The sequence below is a fragment of the Calypte anna genome, chromosome 4A (genome assembly GCF_003957555.1).
Source record: "Calypte anna isolate BGI_N300 chromosome 4A, bCalAnn1_v1.p, whole genome shotgun sequence".
In the NCBI taxonomy this organism is placed as follows: Eukaryota; Metazoa; Chordata; class Aves; order Apodiformes; family Trochilidae; genus Calypte; species Calypte anna.
In genome coordinates this window covers 13,821,408-13,842,267 of record NC_044248.1, presented here as the reverse complement: position 1 = coordinate 13,842,267, position 20,860 = coordinate 13,821,408, and the positions used below count along the sequence as shown (strand labels likewise).

Genomic DNA, 20,860 nt, shown 5'->3' with positions numbered 1-20,860 from the left:
ACTTTGAAATGGCTCTCAAATCATAGACTACAATCCAGACCTTGCTCCTCCCTGGCCAAAAGGCCATGATTACCAGATCCATAACCTATTGCCTTCCTATCTCTTTGGCACACTAGCATAGCTGCAGGTGGTAAATTATGCCCCTTTATAACCCAGATGAGGCAGTGCTCTCCTGAGATGGGAAAGCCTCAAATTCTCCAGCTAGGGAAGGCTCTAATGCTCCTGCCCTCGTTCTCAGAAAATGCCGTAACTAGGAGGTATTTGCTGACTTCAGTGAGCTACTAACCACCCATACACACCACAACATGCAAAGGGAACTCCTTCTCAAAAAGGTGGATACACACGTGGTGACTACTGCTGTGTCAGGCACACACTAAGCACAATTACCATGCCAAGGCCCTTTGGGGACCACGTAAGGAATGTGAAGTGGATTTAGCCTTGCCAAGAGAGCAACAGGCATGTACAGAAGGACCAGACAAAGTTCTCAGTAGTATGCATTGATGGCTATTCTGAGACCTAAGGGGGTTGACAGGGGTTTTGAAAATCACAGTACAGGTAAGACTGACTCAGTAGTGAGAGCTCATGGAGCTGCTATTTGCTTTGCTTAGGCTCCCCTGGAAAAAAAAATAACATGTTCAAAATTGAGACATCTGGGAATTAGTAGTAAGACAAGGCATTACTTGTTCTTACTCAGGGTAAACACAGTTAATGCTGCTCCTTCACCTGGCAGTTCTTTGGCCAACACACTGACTCCGTGCCGATCCCACACAGACACTGCAAACCTCAGCAGGCTCTTTCAGTGAGAACACACACCTTTCACAGTATAATTTATAAAGGACTAGTGAATTACAGTGCATACTCACTTAAATAGGCGCGGATTCTACTAGGGAAAGTTCATACCTTCCAGAAGAAAACAGTAACACAATGAAGTATAAAACAGAATCAGCAATTCGAATTTCTTTTTTACATACTTTAACACCTATGGACCAAAAGGACATATAAAAGCTAGGAAGTATTTTTTTCACATTGTTACCTAGGACATACCTAGGTGTATTATCTGCCTAATTTGGCAACATTTAACATAGAAATTGTGGTCTGCTGAAATTATAAATGGATAAAGTATTGCAGATGCAGCAAAAAAATCCCAGCTTTTAGGAGATGCTGAGTAAGTGTCTTCTGCAAGGCAGAAGACAAGAGAACAATTTCTCACAACTCTTCTGCTCCCAAAGTCAGATGAAGTATACTGGTATCACATCTATACAGAAGCAAAAATAGTATCTGAAATCTTTGATACAATTAAGCAGGATATCCCTAGGCAGTGCCTGAATAACAACAGCAAGAGACATCCACTTGTTGTATTTCCTTACTTAAGCAACGTTTGGAGTTTGGACTTTAAACCTGTAGTTTACTGTTACCTATCCCTGTTTCTTGCCATCTTTGTTGAGTCGGTGCTACACTACAGGAGGGAGAACATACGATGAGTTTTGTATTTCCCAGCAAGCACACCTGGAGGACCCAAATAATTCACGTGTATTTGACCACCCAAATGTGGCTGCTTTATAAAAATCGTTCAGTGAAGGATCCTGCACCCCACTGCTGGCACCTCACCTGGAAGCCCAGGCCTGGGGCACCGGCAGTGTTCAGGATGGGTCCCGGAGGCACAGCTGCTCCCTCGGTACCATGCCGTCTCCAGTCCCTGGGGACGAGACCGTCTGGGGACCCTTCCAGGGGCTCTCAGGGACCAGGTTGCCACCCAGAACCCTCTCCCTGCAAGCGGCAGCGAGAGCAGCCATCGGCCCAGCCGCTGTGACGCAAAAATTCCCCCAAAATTAGGGAAATGGAACGAGGTGTAAAACCCCCGGAAGCGACTCATGGGAAAGGGGCCCCGCGGGTACAGCCCCGCCCGTGTGCGGTGACCGCTCCCGGACGCGCCGCTCTCCCTCCACTCCCTCCCTCCAGGCGGAGGCAGCTATGGCAGGGCCCGCCCAGGCCCGAGGTCCGAGGCCGGCACACAGAGACCCCAGCCGGACCCGGGAGCCCTGCGGCCCCTCCACCGCCCGCGTAGGGTCGGGGCCGGGCCTGGCCGCCGGCAGCGCCTGAGGTGTCCTGCGCCCATTCGCCGGTGCGGCGGGGCGGGGCGGGGAGGGGAGGGGAGGGGAGGGGAGGCGGTGGGGCGGGTGGGCTCCGTGCCGGACTCCGCCCCACAGGGGAAAGGAGGAGTCGGGCCCGGCCCCGCTCGGCGTCCGCGGGATGAAACAGGAGGCTCAGCCCCGCGGCGGCCCTTTAAATAGCCGGCTCCGACACCGCGGTTCCGCTAGAAGCGGAACATTGCCCTGAGCTCGCTGGAGCATCATCGCCGCAGCCCTCCAGCTCGATCCGCGGCGGCGGGGCAGGACCGCGCCCTCCCGCAGTAAGTCTCCGGGTTGCGGCTTCGCTGCCGGCCGCGGGTCCCCTCGCCGCCTTCCCCGGGGCCGTGGTGGCCGTTCCCGCCACTGCCGCCCGCCGGGGCAAGGGGCCCGGTTGCCCCCGGGGAGCCGCTCTCCGCCGCGGCTGGCGGGAACCTCTGACTGGGCGCCTAGGGATGGAGCCCGTGGGGATCGGCCCCGACCCGAGCCGCCCAGGGGAGGAACGGGGTCTCTTCCCGGCCTGCTCCCTCCACTGGGGAGGAGGCGGGGGCTGCGGCCTCCACGCTGATGGTGGCTTTCCCGGCCGAGGAGGGGCTCCGTGGGCTGGGCCCGGCCCGGTGGGGTCCGGCCGATCGCGGCCTGGCGCGGCTGTGCCCCTCGTGGGGCTGCGGCGGTCCCTCCCCTGCGCGCTGCCCGCAGCGGTGTGGTCCCTACTGGTGCCTGGAACCATCGTGGCATCCCCGGTTCCTTGGCCTGAGGGGGTGGTATTTAGGCGGGCGGGCTTCAGAGCCGCCACACAAAACGCTTCCTCTGTGGTGTGAGAGTGCTGGGGCAGCGGGGCCGGCTCCGGAGCGTCCCCCGAGCAGGAGGGAGCAATTGCAGAGCCCGTTTCAAAGGATCTGCTGTAAGAAAATGTTTCTCCCTGTGTCTGCACAATGAAATCTCAAAAATCATTAACTCTTTTACGTCCTTGAACTGTCGGCCAGTATTTTCACTTACAGCTCCTGATTCTCTCCTTCCCTCTTCTTCCTAGAGCAATCATGTTTGAAATTAAGAAGATTTGCTGCATTGGTGCTGGTTATGTTGGTGGCCCAACCTGTAGTGTGATTGCACAGATGTGTCCCAGTATCAAAGTCACTGTTGTGGATGTCAACGAGGCCAGAATCGGTGCCTGGAATTCAGATACGCTCCCAATCTATGAGGTAAAGGTGTCTCACTGCTGTCTCCTCTTCCGGCCAGTGTTCTATTTGCTTCTATCATACCACACAGAATTACGACATGGCCCACTTCTTAAGATTGACACGTGTAGCACAGCAATGTCCTTAAAAGAAAAAAAAAAAAGGCGTATTCTGGAACAAGCTGCTTGTCACTACTGATAGTTAAACCAAATATTTGAAATAGATTAATATGTCTGGTGCAGGCAGGTATTTGAGGATTTAAGGACTTCATAAATATATGAAGGGTAAGGGAAAATGTCTGTATAGTGAATTCTACTAAATAATGCTGTCTTTATTTTGGGACACAGCTTAATCATAACATAGTCCTTTTACTTGGTTATAGATATTATCTGGTGTGTTGTAGCACCATATGAATGTGTAGTACTCAGTGGAAGCTTTATTCCTATTCTGAATGCTGCCCAAGTCCAGTCTGTGCTGCTCATCTTAACTATGTTGTAAGACAGGGACAGTCATGTTCCTGATTCACTTGTACCATAAATCTCCAATTTGACCTGAGAAAACTAGGATAGGGGAAAAACATTTTAAAATGTATTGCACTGGCACTTCTTCATCACAGAATTACTCTAAATATTTATGACTCTTTTTTCCATTTTGCCTCTCATAGCAGTTGCTATTTTTCACTCTTTTTCACCTGTAAAGATTAAGGTTTTTTTTTTTCCTTTTTTCTTTTTGTGGTAAAGTTTTTATAGATTCTTTAACGAGAGTGAAAACTTCACTCACTCCCAAAGACAAGGCTTGTTGCCTCGTATTCACAGTTACTCTTTTGCAATAAGAAGTCATCTGAATCCTGTCTGTGCTGTAACATTAATATAGTTTGGGTTTTTTTTCCCCCTTCTTGATTCAAACCTTTACTGTCACTCTTCAAGTGAAGACAAATAGACCTCCTTTGTCATGCTTAAAGGAAAATGTGTATAATGCTCAGATAAGCAGGTAAGACCTGAGTAAAGGTCATGAAAGCAAGTACTATAAACATTTCAACTGAGAATTAAAGTAGAATTAGTGGTGGCTGTTGGTTTTTTTTGTTTGTTTGTTTTTTAAACAAAACAAAATGTCAACATCTGTTTCCTGGAACAGTGTCCCTTCCTTATGAAGAATATCCAAAATCTGCCAAGAATTAGTTCAGACAGTTACTAAACTGAGTCATGGTACAATGAAGGTTTTTTGTATTTTTTGTTTTGTTTTTTTTTCTTCCAGTGTCAGAAATTGTCAAGTGGGCTGCCTTTTAATTATATCTCAGTAAGACCATAGTTGGAACACCTGATGAACTGCATAAGAAAGCTTCTGTTTTGTTTTCTTCTGTCTCCCTTTGAACCCTTTGCCCTTCTGGCACATACTCAAATATTTCATGTCATGTTATGTGTCTCTTAAGTTGGAGACCTGATTGCCAGGTTACATTGTATGACTTAAGTTTTCAAACAGAAATTAAAGGCTGTTTACTTGTGTTTACTTGATATACTTGTGTATATCAAGTACATCTCAGTCAAATAATTTTGTAAGCCATTCTAATTTGGAGGACTGCTCAGTTACACATGGCCTTCTGCTCCTCTGCCTGGAGGTGTTAAGGCAAGGGAAAGTCTTTCAGCATCATATGTGTCTCTAGAAAGAATCTCAACAAATTGTGCCTGTGATTCTTCCATGCTGCAGCTGTGGTGCCATGATAAGATTAATCTGTTCCAAAAATGAGTGGCTGCCAAGAGTAGCAGTCTTTATCTCCTGTGTGTCTCCACTGCCTTTCCTTCAGTAGATATGGGCTAGCTAATTTGGTGGAAAACTTATTTTGTCGTTGAGTTTTCTTGATTTGTTTTTTTGGGCTCTTTTTGTGGAGATTTTTTTGTTTGGGGTTTTTTTTAGTGTTGAATTAGTTTTCGATCTGATGTTGAGGAGATCATGGAATGTATAGCTGAGGGAGAAAGTGCCCCAAGCTCTCCTCTTTTTGTTTGCAGCCTAGGAAATACTGTAAAGCTTTACTTCTTGAATCTACTTAGCATCACTCTGTAAGGTATTTCTTTAAGTGTTGCCTGCCCTGTGGTAATAGAATTGAGCATGGGAATAATTGGAGCCTAAACTCTGGTTGTGCAAATAATAATTCAGTGTGGCTGAAAGCTGTGAGGCAGCATTTTGAGTATTTTGAATAAGAAAGGGCTTTATTTTTCTCACTATGGAAGCTTTACCTTGCATTGGCAGACTGCAAACGTGCCACACTGAGCAGGGAGTGGGGGAAGACGGACACACGGACATCCTTCTGTATCTCAAATAATGTGCTGTTTGTTTGGGCATGCAGTTGACTGTTCTTCTGACTGCAGTAATCTGAACTGCTTTTTTTTTTTCCCTGTTTTTCTTTCAGCCAGGGTTAAAAGAAGTAGTAGAATCCTGTCGAGGAAGAAACCTCTTCTTCTCCACCAGTATTGACGATGCCATTAGAGAAGCCGATCTTGTATTTATTTCTGTGAGTTTAGGGGGAGAAGGTGGTTGTGTGTGGTCATTTTTTTTTTTCTCTTTCTTTGTCAAATCAATATGTTGCTCTTATTAGGAAGAGGCCTTTGTTTTGTCATACAGGTCCAGTTAGCAATGTCATGTTAATGTGTCACAGTTTTCTCCTTGTCTTTGTTTGTACCATGGTAAAAATCTTAAGTAAGCTTTTAATTACATTTTCATTACATTTTTCTGTTTCTTATAGAACAATTGACAAATGAACAGTCAAAATGATGATGTTGATCTTTAGCTTGGTTAGACACATGGGGTCTTAGAGCAGAATATAGTACACATCAGTCAGTGCAGACTTCTACTGAAATCTGTGGGACTCTAGTAATTTTGATATGGCTCCTAGATAGGGATGCAAAATCATATACTGATTACTAGGTTTACAAAGATGACTTAATTCTAGAAACTTTTAAGAACAAGTGTATTAATGGGAGAGGGATGGACTTTAATATATTCTAGCTTTAATATTTTTAAGGTGTTGACACCACTAGGAAAAGGATCCACACACAGTGTGACCTTTTATAATCTAGAAGGTTGTTCCTAATGCAGAATACAAAAGGAGTTGTTGCTATTCATCTTGGCAGGCCACAGATGAGTTATTTTTTGTTACTTATGTCCTCTTTTCTTGAGAGCTCCTCTTTGTTAGGGCATCTCAGCACAGAGCTCTCTTTCTGGTAGTATTTGCCTCCATTCATTAAGTCTAAAATAAATGCTACTTGACTGGATGACTGCCACTAATATAGGCCATATATTGCACCTGTCCTTGGTTTAAACCCTGCTGTTGTGTTTTACATGTCGTTGCCATTTCTTCTTTCAGTTTGTAATGAAAAGGATCCTCTGTCTTAATCTGAAGGACGTGTTTTCCCTCATGTTGGCTTTTTTGTGTACTTATGTGTGGCAGTTTTCAGCAGCTCTACACATAAGTTTCACTGCAAAGTGGGTTTAAACCATAACTAACTGCACAATTCTTATGAATTTTTGCTGTCCTGCTGTGTGGGACAGGAAACAAAAAGTGGCTGGCTGTAATGGAAAAATTGTTTTTCTAAAATAAGGGCTTAAGTTTCACCAAAGCTTGCAGTGCTGCTATGAATTGCTCTTCTTAAAATTCTATTTGAATAGAAGCCAATGAGCTCTCTTTAGAGGACAAAATGGGTAATTGAGAAGGCTTATAGCAGTTCTTCTCATATGTAACCAGAATTATTCTGGGGTAGAAGGAAGCTGGACTCTGTGTCATTTTTTTACAGTTTCACCTCAACAGGATCTCTTGTGTTAAGAGACCTGTAACATTTCTTCCCCTTCCATATATTTGTAACTAGGTTAACACTCCAACAAAGACCTATGGCATGGGAAAAGGCCGAGCAGCTGATCTGAAATACATTGAAGCTTGTGCCAGGCGAATTGTACAAAACTCAAATGGCTATAAAATTGTCACTGAGAAAAGCACAGTTCCAGTACGTGCTGCAGAGAGCATTCGTCGGATATTTGATGCTAATACTAAGCCTAACTTGGATTTGCAGGTAAGCATAAACTTTGAGTTCTGTATTTAAAGGCTGGGTGTTGCTTTGGACTTTTATGTTACTCTTTATTTCTGTTCCTGTAGGTGCTGTCTAACCCAGAGTTCCTCGCAGAAGGAACAGCCATCAATGACCTGAAAAACCCAGACAGAGTGCTTATTGGTGGAGATGATTCTCCAGAGGGACAGATGGCTGTCCGTGCTCTTTGTGCTGTTTATGAACACTGGGTGCCCAAAGAAAAAATCCTCACAACAAATACCTGGTCATCAGAACTTTCTAAGCTGGTTAGTATTACTCACTGCTGCTGTCTGCAATGAGCAAATGGTGCAAAGGAGACAGAGCTCAGAAGCAGAAGCTCTCTGACACTGAGCAATGCAGCCAGGGAAGACAGATGACATTGGGAGGACACAGTGTATAAGTAAAAGGATATTAATCTTTTCCAGTTATCACAGTTGGGCTAATAGATGATACCAACTTTCCATTAAATCGTTTCCTCACTTTTATTGCTGTGTAATTTATAGATAGTAATCTCCCAGTGCTTCAGAAACTAGTTACCATCATAAAATGTTTCAGACTCTGCAGGTTAAGCGTGACATTACTTTGTGTGGATCCCATGAACTGGCATTGGTTTATTAAGTTAGTTATGTTACCATTTTGTATCTCTGTGAAGTTACATAGCTACTGAAGTAGTCCTTCCAGGAGCAACTCACTTCAATCTGAGCTTCTTGCCGGAACAATCAAGTTCACTGCTTTTTTTTTTTAATTTATTTACAGGCAGCTAATGCTTTCCTTGCCCAAAGAATCAGCAGCATTAACTCAATCAGTGCTCTGTGTGAAGCTACAGGAGCAGACGTTGAAGAAGTAGCAAGAGCTATTGGAACAGACCAAAGAATTGGGAATAAGTTTCTCAAAGCTAGTGTTGGTAAATGAAAAATCCTTTTTTTGTTTTGTTTTTGTTACTTCTGGCTGTTTCTTTAATAGTGCAGTAGCTCTAGTAGGAGTGTTTTGAAGTGATTGATACTCTAAAATCTAGAGCATGAATGTGTGAAAACATTGCTGTAGAGCATGAGTAGTTTTTCTGGTAAAATGTTAGGACTGAGGTTGCAGTAGACCCTGATAGTCTGATACCTGGGAGATTAGAGAGCATGGTTTATCCTGCCTGGGATGCTGGAAAGAAAATTGCAACTTTATTTTTCTGAAACACCACTGATGTTTGTGCTCCCCAACATGTCTTCCCAAGTGTAACTGCTGCAATTTTGTCTGGGAGTTGCTGCCAGTTGCTAGAGGAAGGTGATGCCTCTAGATTAGAATGTGTGATGGCAGCTCCTAATTTGTAGGATGAATTCAGTTGAGTTTTAGCAGAGACCAAGATGTGACCAAGTCGTGATCACAGAACAAGACCTAAAGCCTGTCCGTATGGCTGACACTCCATGTTAGAAAGTGTGTCTTTAAAATAGCCATATTAAATATTCTTCTAAATATTAAAATAGCCATATTAAATATTCTTCTAGAGTCAGTGCAAGAGTGAAAAGTAGATAGCAAATACATTACCAAAATCCCTGTTGGGTTATTATAATGCCTTCTACAATTCTTTCACTATGTTTAGCACTGGTGCTGCCTAAACTTGAGAGCTGCATGCAGTTCTGGGCCCCTCAATTTAAGAACAATGTGAAAGTCCTTGAATGTGTCCAGAGAAGGGTAACAAAGCTGGTGAAGGGGCTGGAAGGAATGCCCTATGGGGAGTGGATAAGGACTTGGGGTTTGTCTGTTTCGGAAGCTAAGGGGAGAGCTCATTGCTCTGTGCAGCTTCCTGAGGAGAGGGAGTGGAGAGAGAGGTGCCTATCCCTTTTCCCTGGTACCCAGTGATAGAGGACACTTGAGAATGGTTCAAAACTGCATCCAGGGGAGGTTTGGAATGGACATTTGGAAGCACTCTGTACCAAGAGACTGGTCAGACACTGGAACAGACTTCCTAGGGAGAAAGGTGTTCGGTGTTGAAGAGGCATTTGGACAATGCTCTTAATAGCGTTGCTTCAGGTTTTGGTCAGCTGTGAAATGGTCAGGCAGATGGACTAGAGGATTACTGCAGGTCTCTTCCAGCTGAAATATTCTATGCAACAGCATGTGTCTTCTGGAATTCTGCTGAGCAAAGTTCAGGGATCAGAGATCCCTCCATTAATTATCTCTGTTCTCCTTTAGCTGTGTTGATCTTTGCTTCTTGGTAATGATTAGATATCCATTTGGAGGTGGGGGAGGAAAGAACCTAATCTTAACATACTTGTGAGAAATATTAATCTAAATCTCTAGGTGGGGGCAGGGCAAACCCAGGAGTTTGTCCACTCACTTGTAATAATATTAAGAACTTAAGTCTGTTACATGTTTCCCTGAGACTGGGTTAAAACTTACATGGACTTCAGCAGGACCTTAAGCAGGTTTTAGGGCTTCTGTAACTGACAAAGTGAATTAAGTCCAGGAACTCAGTTTTGAGATTCTTAAGGTTTTCATTTTGCTAGCAGTGAAATGCTTCAATTATACTGCTATGCCAATGACTGCAAAGAACTACTTGATTTCAAAGACTGCTGTTAAAATATTACCTTAAGTCACTTGTAAGATAACCATTTCCTCTTTCAGGGTTTGGAGGCAGCTGTTTTCAGAAAGATGTCTTGAATTTAGTGTACCTCTGTGAGGCACTGAACTTACCTGAAGTAGCCCGCTACTGGCAACAGGTACAAGTTCTTTACTCATTTTTTTGAGGGGGTGGTGTTTCTTCAGCATGCAGTATTTGGGCATGGAGCTTTTCAGCATTGTCCACATATAATTTATGTTTCAGCTTTACGGAGCAGATGCCTTAATGTTGACCATGTTTATGTTTTAGAGCCTTCACCCTAGCACTGGCATTTGATACTTATTTGATACTTACTTTGATGCTTAGGCTTTTTTTGGGTGAGTTAAGTTGCCAAAAGGAAATAGATTGGGAAGCTGTCTAGAAGCAGCAGTAGAAAATGTGAACTACGAGCAAGTCTGGACTAATGTTTTCCTCTTGCACTTGGTTATCTCTATACACTTTGAATCTGGAGCTTATGACCTGTTTATCAGGGTCTGCGTTTAAATTTTCTTTTCTGAAAGAACTCAGCAGAAGTTGCTGTTCTTTTAAGTAAGCATGTTGTTCCATGCTGTTCCATTGTTAGTGCTGGGAATGGTTGAGAGGATGTGGATGCTTTCAGGCCCAGCACCAGTGCAGCAATACCAGGATGCTCAGTCTGTACCAGCAAGTGGTTCCCTATTAACCAGTGAAAACACTTGCCCCTCTTCCCAGTCCTGCCTGAGGAAGCTACTTTGACATGTGATATGGTCAGAAGAACAGCTTTGGTTTACTGTTCTGATCAAGTACAAGGTTCTCTAACAGGTACCCCCAGAATACCAAGCACATGATCTGCCTATCTTATTAGCAGCTTTCCTTTTGGCTACTTATTTTCCCCTCACTTTCCTACATTCCAGTCTGCTGACAAATAACTAACTTGCCTGTAATTACTTTTTCATCACTGGTCAGTTGCGCCATGCTTGTAGAACTCTGCCATGCCTCACAGTGCTATTCATGACTTCTCTCAGTTTCTTGCATTATCTGTGATGTCCAATGGCTTTTTACATCCTGTTCAGATATAGTGACCTCCAGCCAGAGCATAGTCAGCTGCCCAGTTACTTAGCTGCAGCTAAAAATCTTAAATCAATTGCTTGAGACAGTGAAGATGTGGGGTTTATGCTGTCTGCCTCTGAAGACGTGGAGTTCAACATCTTCCTTAAAAATGTACTCCATTAGGATAGTCCAGTCCATGGTGGAGAGGCTTGCAATCCCACCAGTGAAGGTGAGACTAACATACTGAGTCAACCCTGTGCACACATCCAGGAGGGGTTTGATTCAGTGTAGGACTTGGATGCATTGGCAAAGTAGGAAAGAGGAGGAGCCCTATATTCTGATATTTACTTTGAGGAATACTGCTTTTCCTCAGTATGAATTATAAGGAGACAACAGGTAATCCCTGGAGCCAGGAGCTAACCATGTTACCATAATGATAATTTGAATAAGAAAAAATTAATCCTGTCTTGTAAAAGACAAATTGGTTTTGGCTCTGTCCTTTGAGATCACAGGAGTCTTCCTCAGAATGCAAGTTACTTGGTATCTTGGCAACAGAGGCATAAGAACACTTACAGTTTGCTCTGTGTGGAAGTTGTTGGGTTGTTTTTATTGAACAAAATCCTAAAAGGTTGCATTGTTAATGTAAACAAGTTAGTTTAAAGTTCTTTTAATGCTTTTATGCTCTCTTACTTGGTTTTAAGAGCCATTCTTTGCAGTGTTTCTTTGTGGCTTATTAAGCTGTGGACAAATTAGATAGTAAGAGAAGCCTCTGCAGTGTGGATAAGGTCAAGAGTGCTGTGAACCCCTTACCTCATGCCTCCTCAGAGCACTGTTATCTTGAAGAGGTCTGCCTGCCCCAGCCCACTCTGATCAGGTCATAAATGAACTGATGTGCACCTGTACAAGCAAGTGACTGTGTGAGCCCCTTCTCTGTGATCTGAGCACTGCACTGTCAGCAGCTCATCCAGCACATGCATAGAGGAGACCTCAGACCAGTCTGAGGACGGGATGCAAATTCTGGAGGAAATCCTGCTCAGAGTAGCTTCAGAATCTGAATCTGTTCTCTCTGGCCTCTAGATAGAACAGGGCTCTCTAATACTGAAATCTTAATTGCTTGAAAAAAATACCTAGAGAAAGAAAAGTGTTTCTCTTATCCTGTCATTTGCTACCTTTGTTCCCCATCACCACCCTGCTGAATTGCATAGATCTTGCTAGTTTTATTTCTTTTCTTCAAATAAATCTAATTCACTGATACCTTTCTACTGCATAGTTCATACCTTGTGCTTCACAGTCTACTGCTGTTAATTCTTGACTTGGGGTGAAAGTCTCAAAAATGAGAGGGAAGTGTAGTTCTTTCCAGTTCACATTGAACACTGACTAGATGTGGAAACCATCTTTCATCTGCTAAGTGATCCAGTGCCCTTTGTGTGTTAAGGGCTGGAGATCAAAGCATGAAGCAGGCTAGAGCAAAGTACAGGAATAAACAGAGTGAATGAAGCCACCTTCATGTAACAACATCACTGAGGCACTTAAAAATCTGGTTTAACCACAGTGGTTTTGGGTACTGAGGTCTATTTTTGTGAATTTAAAAGGCAAAAAATATTCTCGTAGTTATTACATATAGGATGTAAATGAGAGTAGATCTGGCATGTCCATGTGACATTGAATACTCTAACAGTGAAATTGCTTTCTGTGTTTCTGCCTACAAAATTTTAAGTTGTAGACACAAAAAAAACCCTGCAAATATCCTAGCCTTTGAACTAGATAGTGCATGATAGTATATGTGTATATGTATCTACAGCCACTGGTTAAAATAGGATTTGTCTCAGAATGTAATAAATTAGCTGAAGTTATCTTTAGATTACTTATGATTGTGAGTAAGAATACTTAGCTTTCTCTTTTAAGCTTTTGTTAAACTTATTTATGGCTGGTTTGGCTTTATTGCTAATACAGTCTGCTCATAGTTTAAAATGTCTCCCTTCTGTACCATCATGTGTTATATAATTTCAGGTAATAGACATGAATGATTATCAGAGAAGAAGATTTGCTTCCCGCATTATTGACAGCTTGTTCAATACTGTCACTGACAAGAAGATTGCTATTTTAGGGTTTGCATTCAAAAAGGATACTGGGGACACCAGGTAAGAAAGTGAATTCAGTTTACTAAAGTAGATTCCCTACACTTGTCACCAGCTGTGCAGCTCAACCTTCCAACTGATTTGCATTAATAAAAATGTCAGATATGGGACTCTTAACCTCTTCTGACTGAATTAGTTTGCAACAAGCTTTATTCTTTCTTAAATGAGTGAGACAATTGAATCTTGACCTCTACAACATACCCAAATCATTCAGAAGCCAGAGCAATTAATCAGGAAGCTAGTCCTTATTAACTTGCATGACCAAAGATAGATTTTGGCAGACTCTTTCCATTCTCCACTGAAAGGAATGCAAGCTCTTCTGCAGCTGGTTCTAAATTGCCATGTGAAGTCATAGTTTCAACTTTGTTTCCCAAAGGTGGTTAATTCTGTTCTCTTGTAAAGCTCAAACTTGAAATAACTCTCCAACTGCAGTTTGTGGGGAATGCTTGTAAGCTTCATGCCTTGTAAATGATGGTCAATAGGAGTCCTGGGGTTTAGTATCTCTCTTGCATGATTCATCAAAAGAGATGCAAATTTGGTTTTCATATTACTGTCCTTGGTGCCCCTTAAGATTTCAAGGTTGATGCTGGCATGGATTACCACTAAAATATTTAATGTAAAACTGGTATAAAAGCTCTGGCACAGCATATTGTGACACGTGAAGACTTTCATTACTTAGAATATACCATTTGCTTCATTAACTCATTGATTCTCTTCCCCAGAGAGTCATCCAGTATCTACATTAGCAAGTATTTAATGGATGAAGGAGCAGAGCTCCATATCTATGATCCTAAAGTACCTAAGGAACAAATTATCTTGGATCTCTCACATCCGGGTGTCTCAGAAGATAACCAAGGTAAGAATGCTCATGTAAAGCTTATTTCTCCCCCTCATTTCCCACCCACATTCAAAATGCACCAGGTCTGTTTAAGTACTATAAATCCATTTTTACATTTTCCCCATGGCAGTGGGGTGCTGTTGGTTACACATTGGAGGGTTGTCATAGTTCAGAGGATTACCCTAACTCTTCTGCCTTTCCCTGTGGCTTTTAAAGATAGATGCTAATTCTGTACAATTGCATGATTTTCTTTTCATAAATATTTATTTGAATACATGCAGAGAATTTTCTCTCTGCATAATTGAAAGATCAACAAGCTGTGATGAAGAATGGAGGGTGTACATTATTTAGCAATGCCCTTGAATTAGAGGGGGAGGAGAGGGTTGCCTGTAGGCAGCTGCTGGAGCAGTGGAAGGATGAAGGCAGCCCCTGGTGAGCTGTGTGTATTTTCTCTGGTGTGAACTGAGTGCTACACAGAACTGTGATGTACAGGCAAGGACCTTTGTGAGACCTGGCCTTTGAACACTCCACAGCAACTTCTAATTCTAGAGATGCTCTTGACTGTTTGAATCAAATTTGAATGCTTACCTTCAAACGTTTAAGTGCTCTGATTCTATTCAGATGTGGGACACAAGCTGCTGTCACTTAAATTAATTAATTAATTACAAGTGACAAATGTCTTGATAGAAAACATCTCTAGGAGAGTGACTTGAAACTCCTTGTTTGTGTAGGGCAGGGAAGGAGACTCATTAGCCAGTAGTGCAGCAGATTGAGGCTAAAGACGTGTGCAGGATTAAACTTTATTTTCCTTCTGTTACAGTGTCTCGGTTGGTCACTATAAGTAAAGATCCCTATGAAGCCTGTGATGGAGCTCATGCCCTTGTAATTTGCACTGAATGGGACATGTTTAAGGTAAATGTTACCTTCATACTAAAGAAAAAAAAAGAGGAAGTGTTATGCTACTTACTTATTTTATCTGCTTTAATTGCCCTTTACAGGAGTTAGATTATGAACGTATTCATAAGAAGATGCTGAAGCCTGCATTTATCTTTGATGGCAGGAGAGTGCTGGATGATCTTCATAATGAGCTACAAGTCATTGGCTTCCAGGTAATCAGCTAGGTGAAGCTGCTGCTTGTGTTTTTTCCTTCTGCTTCCTTGCCTCTTTCTGTCTCTCTCTCTGCAATGACTGAGTAGCAAGGGAAAAAAAACCTCTTCAGGTGATTTAAATCTAAATTTGACTGTGTTTAAGTCTCTTCACTAGTGCTGTCTTTCCTCTATTGCCTCTGTATTTTTGCAGACTGCTCTGCTAAAATCCAAGCTACAGCAGACTATGCCATCACCACTCTGCAGTACAAGCATACCTTGAAGCACTCTTAGGCAGAATTTGACTAATACTAAAATCGTCAAATTCCTGAATAATCCAATAGCAGCATTTTGGCCAGATAAAGTCAGAACAAAATCTACAAGCCAGATCAAATTGATATTTCATTTGTGTTTCACTCTCTGTTCCTGAGTACTGTGATTACTTGTAATGGCTACAGGCTTTCTCTTTTGGTATTTTTTATCTATCTTGAGCTACAGTTATTTACACGGTGTGTGAACAGGGTTAAATAAATTGATTTTACCAGACAGTTGAAGCTTGAAGTTGTTACAGGCAAATACGGTGCATATGGCTCACATGACTGTTTAAACTACTCTCTTCTCATAGTTAATTGAGATGTCTGTCCAGAATATATTAATAAGAATTGTTAAATTTAAAATAGTTGAAGTAATTTAGCTTTTGGTGCTTTGCATCTGACCTACACTACTTAGACAAGAGGAAAGCTGCAGCTCCACTTTTTTACTGGGTGTCTGAGCTGTTTTGCTAGTTGGTATTTTGTCCTCTACAAGCTCTGTCTTTAGTGATTTATATTAGTTTGACCTAGAAGCTATGGGAACCTGTCTCTCTCTGAATTTTGCAGTACCTGGCTTATGTCTATGTGTGTTGCCTTTGTTACATGCTTCCTGGAGGGATTTAAAAGACTTGTGGTGCTTAGGATTATGGTTTAGTGGTGGATTTGGTAGTGTGCTAGGTTAGTGGTTGGACTTGATGAACTTAAAGGTCTTTTCCAACCAAAACAATTCTTTGATTCTGTTCATATAGAGTTGGCTGCCTTTAGCCGTTCAGTGCTGTTTGTTTCAAAAACAACCCACTGCATTAAGGAGGGAAAAAAGCTTGTAGCCTAATTTACTGGATATAAATTTTTAGACAAAGGCCACATTTTCTGAATACCCAGAAACATTTTTATACTTGTACTGATAGTCCTGTGGAAGCTGAGGCACCTGAATGATATTCAGATTGGCTAGATGCAGTTTCAAATATGCAAAGTGGTGGCTGTTTTTAAAAAACTCTTTGCAACTCCAATCCCAGAAGCTGTTCCTGAGCACACTGTGCTTTGTGGCTTATATTATTCTACTGTTTATGGAATGTGCTCATGGTCCTAGATTTGGTTTGTAGATTCCTCCTAGGCTGATGTGATTACGTTAGGTTGCCACACTCACTTGTTAAATATGTGTTCTCTTTCAGATTGAAACAATTGGAAAGAAGGTGTCAGCCAAAAGAATTCCTTTTGCTTCTTCATGTGAAATTCCCAAGTTCAGCCTGCAAGACCCACCTGTCAAAAAGCCCAGAGTATAATGTTTAATAGGTATTGAAGGAATTCTGTGGACCTTCATAGTGATAAAAATTGTAAGCCTATGCTTTTTTTAAAGAGAACTATTTTTCATAAACTGAAAACCAATTTTACACTAGAACTGGTACCTGGTACATGTGAATTCAGTCTATTTTCAAATCTCTATTTTTATAGTAATTTCTTTTGGTTACTGAAGATGGTACAAACCTGTTTTTAATAATTAATCACCTTTTAAGTGAAAAAGTTACCTTCAAACTGCAGATTTCTGCTTTCAGAAATCTTCCAAAGCAGCACTTTAAATGTTTCAAGTGATATGAAGCAAAATAACTAGAATATCTTTTCTCTTTAGTCCAGTTATGGACAGGGATCATGAACTTTGGTTTCACCAATTTTTAACTTTCCTTTGGGGTAATTCTTTGTTCAGTTAAATGCTTGCTCTAACTGGCATTGAAGTAAAAGGATAAGTTCTTAAATTAATTTGGTGAGATTTGGGCTGTGCCCTAAAATAGAAATCATTGTGACAGTGATATCCTGATCCTGGTTGGGATCAGTGGGCACTGGTGGACTCTACATCTGTTGGGTGGCCAGATGGTTCTGCAGGCATCTATCATGTAACCAGTAACAGTGGACTAACAGCTATGATCTGATCCACTGGCAAATCCTCACTTGATTCTTTGGTTGTCTTGCTTACATTCCATGTGCAGCCATATTAATTATTGATCTAATCAGATTCCCGGGGCGAGTTTTTCCTAAATTACAGCAATACAACTCATCTTCAGCAGAGGAGCATTCTGCTTGTTTGAACATCAAATTTAAGCAGAGCTACTTTAATTTGGTCTTGGTAGCAATAGAAAGTAAATGTTGGGTTCAAACCTACCTTATGGTTATTTTTCTTCTTTTCTGCTTACAAACTTTACTGAAAGCAGTTTCCTTAATGAATCTGCAGAAATCATTCTCTGCTGCTAAGAAATTATTAACAATAAAAAATTCAGCCCCGTAAGTTAGTCAGCTTGCTACCTCATTTAATTAGTAGGAAATTATACTTCTTATGTTATCTTGATATTTTTGCCTTTACTATTACTTGGATTTATTTCTACTTGTTTTTATTATTCTCAAGTGACCAGTGCTATTAAAATCTGTGAGATGAGAGTTTGTGTTTGGCTTGATCCAAGGGGTTGTAGAGGGGAGGATAGAGGATGACCATCAACAGGTTTCAGCCCAGAAGGCATAGATGTCTTGGTTGAGTAACAGTAGTGTTGGGATGTTAGAGAATTATCCTGTAACCAATCACACAATACCTTTTGAGTTACTCAACAGGTGTGCCTTCAAGTAACCTTAATTGGGAGTAAAAAAAGAGCCTAAGTTAGTGTTGTCCTGGTGATGAGTGCTATTATCATAATGATTTACTCACAGAAATGTAGATAGGATTTAAGCTGTAAGACAGATATCTGAAGATTTAAGGAACTTGTGTAACAACTTGGGTAGACAAAACAAGTCACTTAGCTGACCAAAATAGCTGCATCCTTGGACCAGATGTTTTCAGATTCTGCAGTTAATGGCTTCCACATAGGGGCTTACTATGTAGCAATCACTCATCACTTTGGGCAAATAAGCCTTGGGCTTCTTGTCCTGTTGCACAATTCTTCTGTGAAGAGCACATCAGAAGCCACTCAAAGTGAGTTGAGAATTATGGGGACTTAAAATCAAGTTGTCATCTTCTATCATGCCATCTCCTCTTCCTGATTCACTAGCACTGCATTCCTACAACACCCACAGAGCAGGGACAATCCTGTGATACAGTGGTGGCATCATGTAATCCAGCTGGAGTATCACCCTGTCTTTGCAGGTAGACCTCATCTTAGCTACCTCTGTCCCCATAGCACCCACGATGGCAGGCTGGTTGTTACTCCTTGGGGATTAAGAAGGGTACTGACAAGTTGTGCTCCAAGAATCTCTTGTCCTGTGCTACGTTCAGGGTAGCACAGCACTGCTGCAGGGCTTGTCTTAACAGGGAGGGTGAGTAGAGACTTGGAAAATCAGGATGGTTTTCAGAAACTCACACACAGCTGGAATAGCAGTGCCTCTGCATGGGACCTGATCTTGGTTCATGTCACGGTTCAAAATAGACAGATAAACCATTAAACTCTTGTGTCAAGTGTTGCTCCTGTTAGGAAGGTGCAGGAGCAAGAAGGCTTAGAAAAGGGGGAGCAGCAGATCCTTTCTGAAGAGCAGCAAGGGGTCAAAGGGTGTAAAAGTATTTCCCTTGCTTTCCTGGAAAGCCAGGGTGTTTTATCAGTCTCTTGGTGGCTGCATTCTCTTAGTGGGATATGGATTCTAGTATGAATCCAGTCTTAACAGCTGCTGGTGGGCCATGCCTTCAGGATACTGAAGTACTTGACCTTACATAAATGTAAGAAAATCTTACCACAGGCCAGAAGAGACGTAACTGCAGGGTTTTGCAGTATCCTGAATCACAAGCCACCATCTTCACAGTACAGTTGCCAGGGAAGTTAAGAGTTGGAGTTGACTTACATTCCTGCTTTGAAGGCTTTGAGTAGTGCACATAGTAAGAGATGGGGGTTAATGCTACTGAGTGTCTATGGGAATCTTACAGCATGTAATTCTTGATAAGAATTATGTAATATGAGTTATGGACTCCTGTGCTCTGAAATTCTTTCCTACAGCATTATTAATAAAATGCAATCCCACAGTAACACTGCTTTTCACTTCAAAATTGTGAATGCAACAGATGAAGCAAATCCATTTTAGTACAAGCCCATGATTAGTATGGTATAGACTGCATAAATTAAGATGTATATAACAAACTGCAAATGCCAGGCAAGCTGTACAGGATTTCTGTACGTATTCAACACTTTGTTCCGGAAATATGATAGCCAAAAATATTTTAAGTTAATAGAACATGTTTGACCAACACTGGTTAGCATGGGAACAGTTAGGGGTGAGATTTTGTACTGGCTGAAAAGTTTGCACTTCTATCACTTGGGGTTCTTGTGTTGATGTGGCATTTACAGTGGTGCTACAATCTTGCTCAGCATCAGGAAATCACAGTGGGTGATTGGGCAAGTTTATTTACTTGTTTTATCCCAAGTGCAAGTTGAACATCTGCTATAAATTGACATGGTGGAGTAAAGAAGCATAAACACGGGATATTTTATTTTTAAGTGAAGGGGACAATAATGTTAATTCTTGATCAAGTAGGGGAAAAAATAAAACTTCTTAAATGAACACTGGCTTTGTTGGTTTAACCTGAAGACTTGAAGTCACTGCAAGATGCAGCAGTTCTCTATTCAGCTAACATTTAATTGTGCCTTGCACAGTGTAGGAGATTGATGTAACAATATTTAGAAAGACTATTTGTTCTTTTAAAGTTTGTGTCAACTTGAAATCATATTCCTGAAACTCAGGTTGATGTTTTTCCCAATTGTAAGAAGATTGATGTTTGTAATGTGAAGTATTTTATGGCTGCTCTGTGAAACAAACCAACAGAATGAGGTGACTGACTTATTGAAAGAAAATGTCACTTAACATGAAACTTCAGCAACAAAATTGAGATATTTGTAAAACCTGTGCTGAATTAATAACCAGGACTTTTGTGAGAGTTTGATGCTGTTAACAAATACTTGAATTTCCTAACCAGGAAAAGAACTCTAAAGAAATTACCATTTTTATAGTACAAACTGTGAGATGTCAAGGACTACTAAAACAAAACAGATTTGTGAAGATACAGTATGACTACTTTTCTTGGAAACCACAGCAAAACACAAGTTAGAAAGTAGGTTCCATAGCTTCTGAAACTTGGTATCAGCTGGCCAGACAGTTGTGTAAAGGAATGAGATAATTTCCAAACCACCCAGCAGCAATTCATAAGATAATTCTAACACTAAATAACATTACACTGCTTCTAGAAGCGTTCTCTCACTGTAAAGAAGTCATGGAAAATTACTGTACAATGGCTTCTTTTTCCAGTTTGATAATAGCTGTATGGCTCACAACTCCCTTTCGTGTATTTCTGGTGTCAATATGCTGAAAGAGCAGGAACTTGGCAAAAGCTATACTAATATTCTCTTAACTCTGCTCTGTAGGCAAGGCAAAACCATTCTTTATATTAGCAACCTCTAATAAAGGATGGCAGCTGTTACATGTGTGGATCTCATGGAGTTAATGTTGAACCCTCCCTGCCTGCTGCCGTGGAGGGA

At 41.7% G+C, this 20,860-nt stretch overlaps 1 protein-coding gene across 1 annotated transcript; it reads left to right on the top strand.

Moving 5' to 3' along the window:
- Positions 1-2,203: 2,203 nt before the first annotated feature.
- Positions 2,204-19,524, top strand: UGDH (UDP-glucose 6-dehydrogenase). Its single transcript, XM_030449487.1, has 12 exons — positions 2,204-2,410; positions 3,160-3,328; positions 5,709-5,810; positions 7,162-7,362; positions 7,446-7,643; positions 8,134-8,281; positions 9,991-10,085; positions 13,004-13,134; positions 13,854-13,987; positions 14,790-14,881; positions 14,968-15,078; positions 16,538-19,524. The coding sequence occupies exons 2-12, from the start codon at positions 3,167-3,169 to the stop codon at positions 16,646-16,648; spliced, it is 1,485 nt and encodes a 494-aa protein (XP_030305347.1). The 5' UTR covers positions 2,204-2,410; positions 3,160-3,166; the 3' UTR covers positions 16,649-19,524.
- The last annotated feature ends 1,336 nt before the right edge of the window (positions 19,525-20,860 follow it).

Excerpts from the sequence above, each read along its gene's own strand:
- UGDH (XM_030449487.1), top strand. The coding sequence starts at position 3,167 with ATGTTTGAAATTAAGAAGATTTGCTGCATTGGTGCTGGTTATGTTGGT. Across the intron at positions 13,988-14,789 it reads TGTCTCAGAAGATAACCAAG|TGTCTCGGTTGGTCACTATA; the intron begins GTAAGAATGCTC and ends CTTCTGTTACAG. Across the intron at positions 14,882-14,967 it reads CTGAATGGGACATGTTTAAG|GAGTTAGATTATGAACGTAT; the intron begins GTAAATGTTACC and ends TGCCCTTTACAG.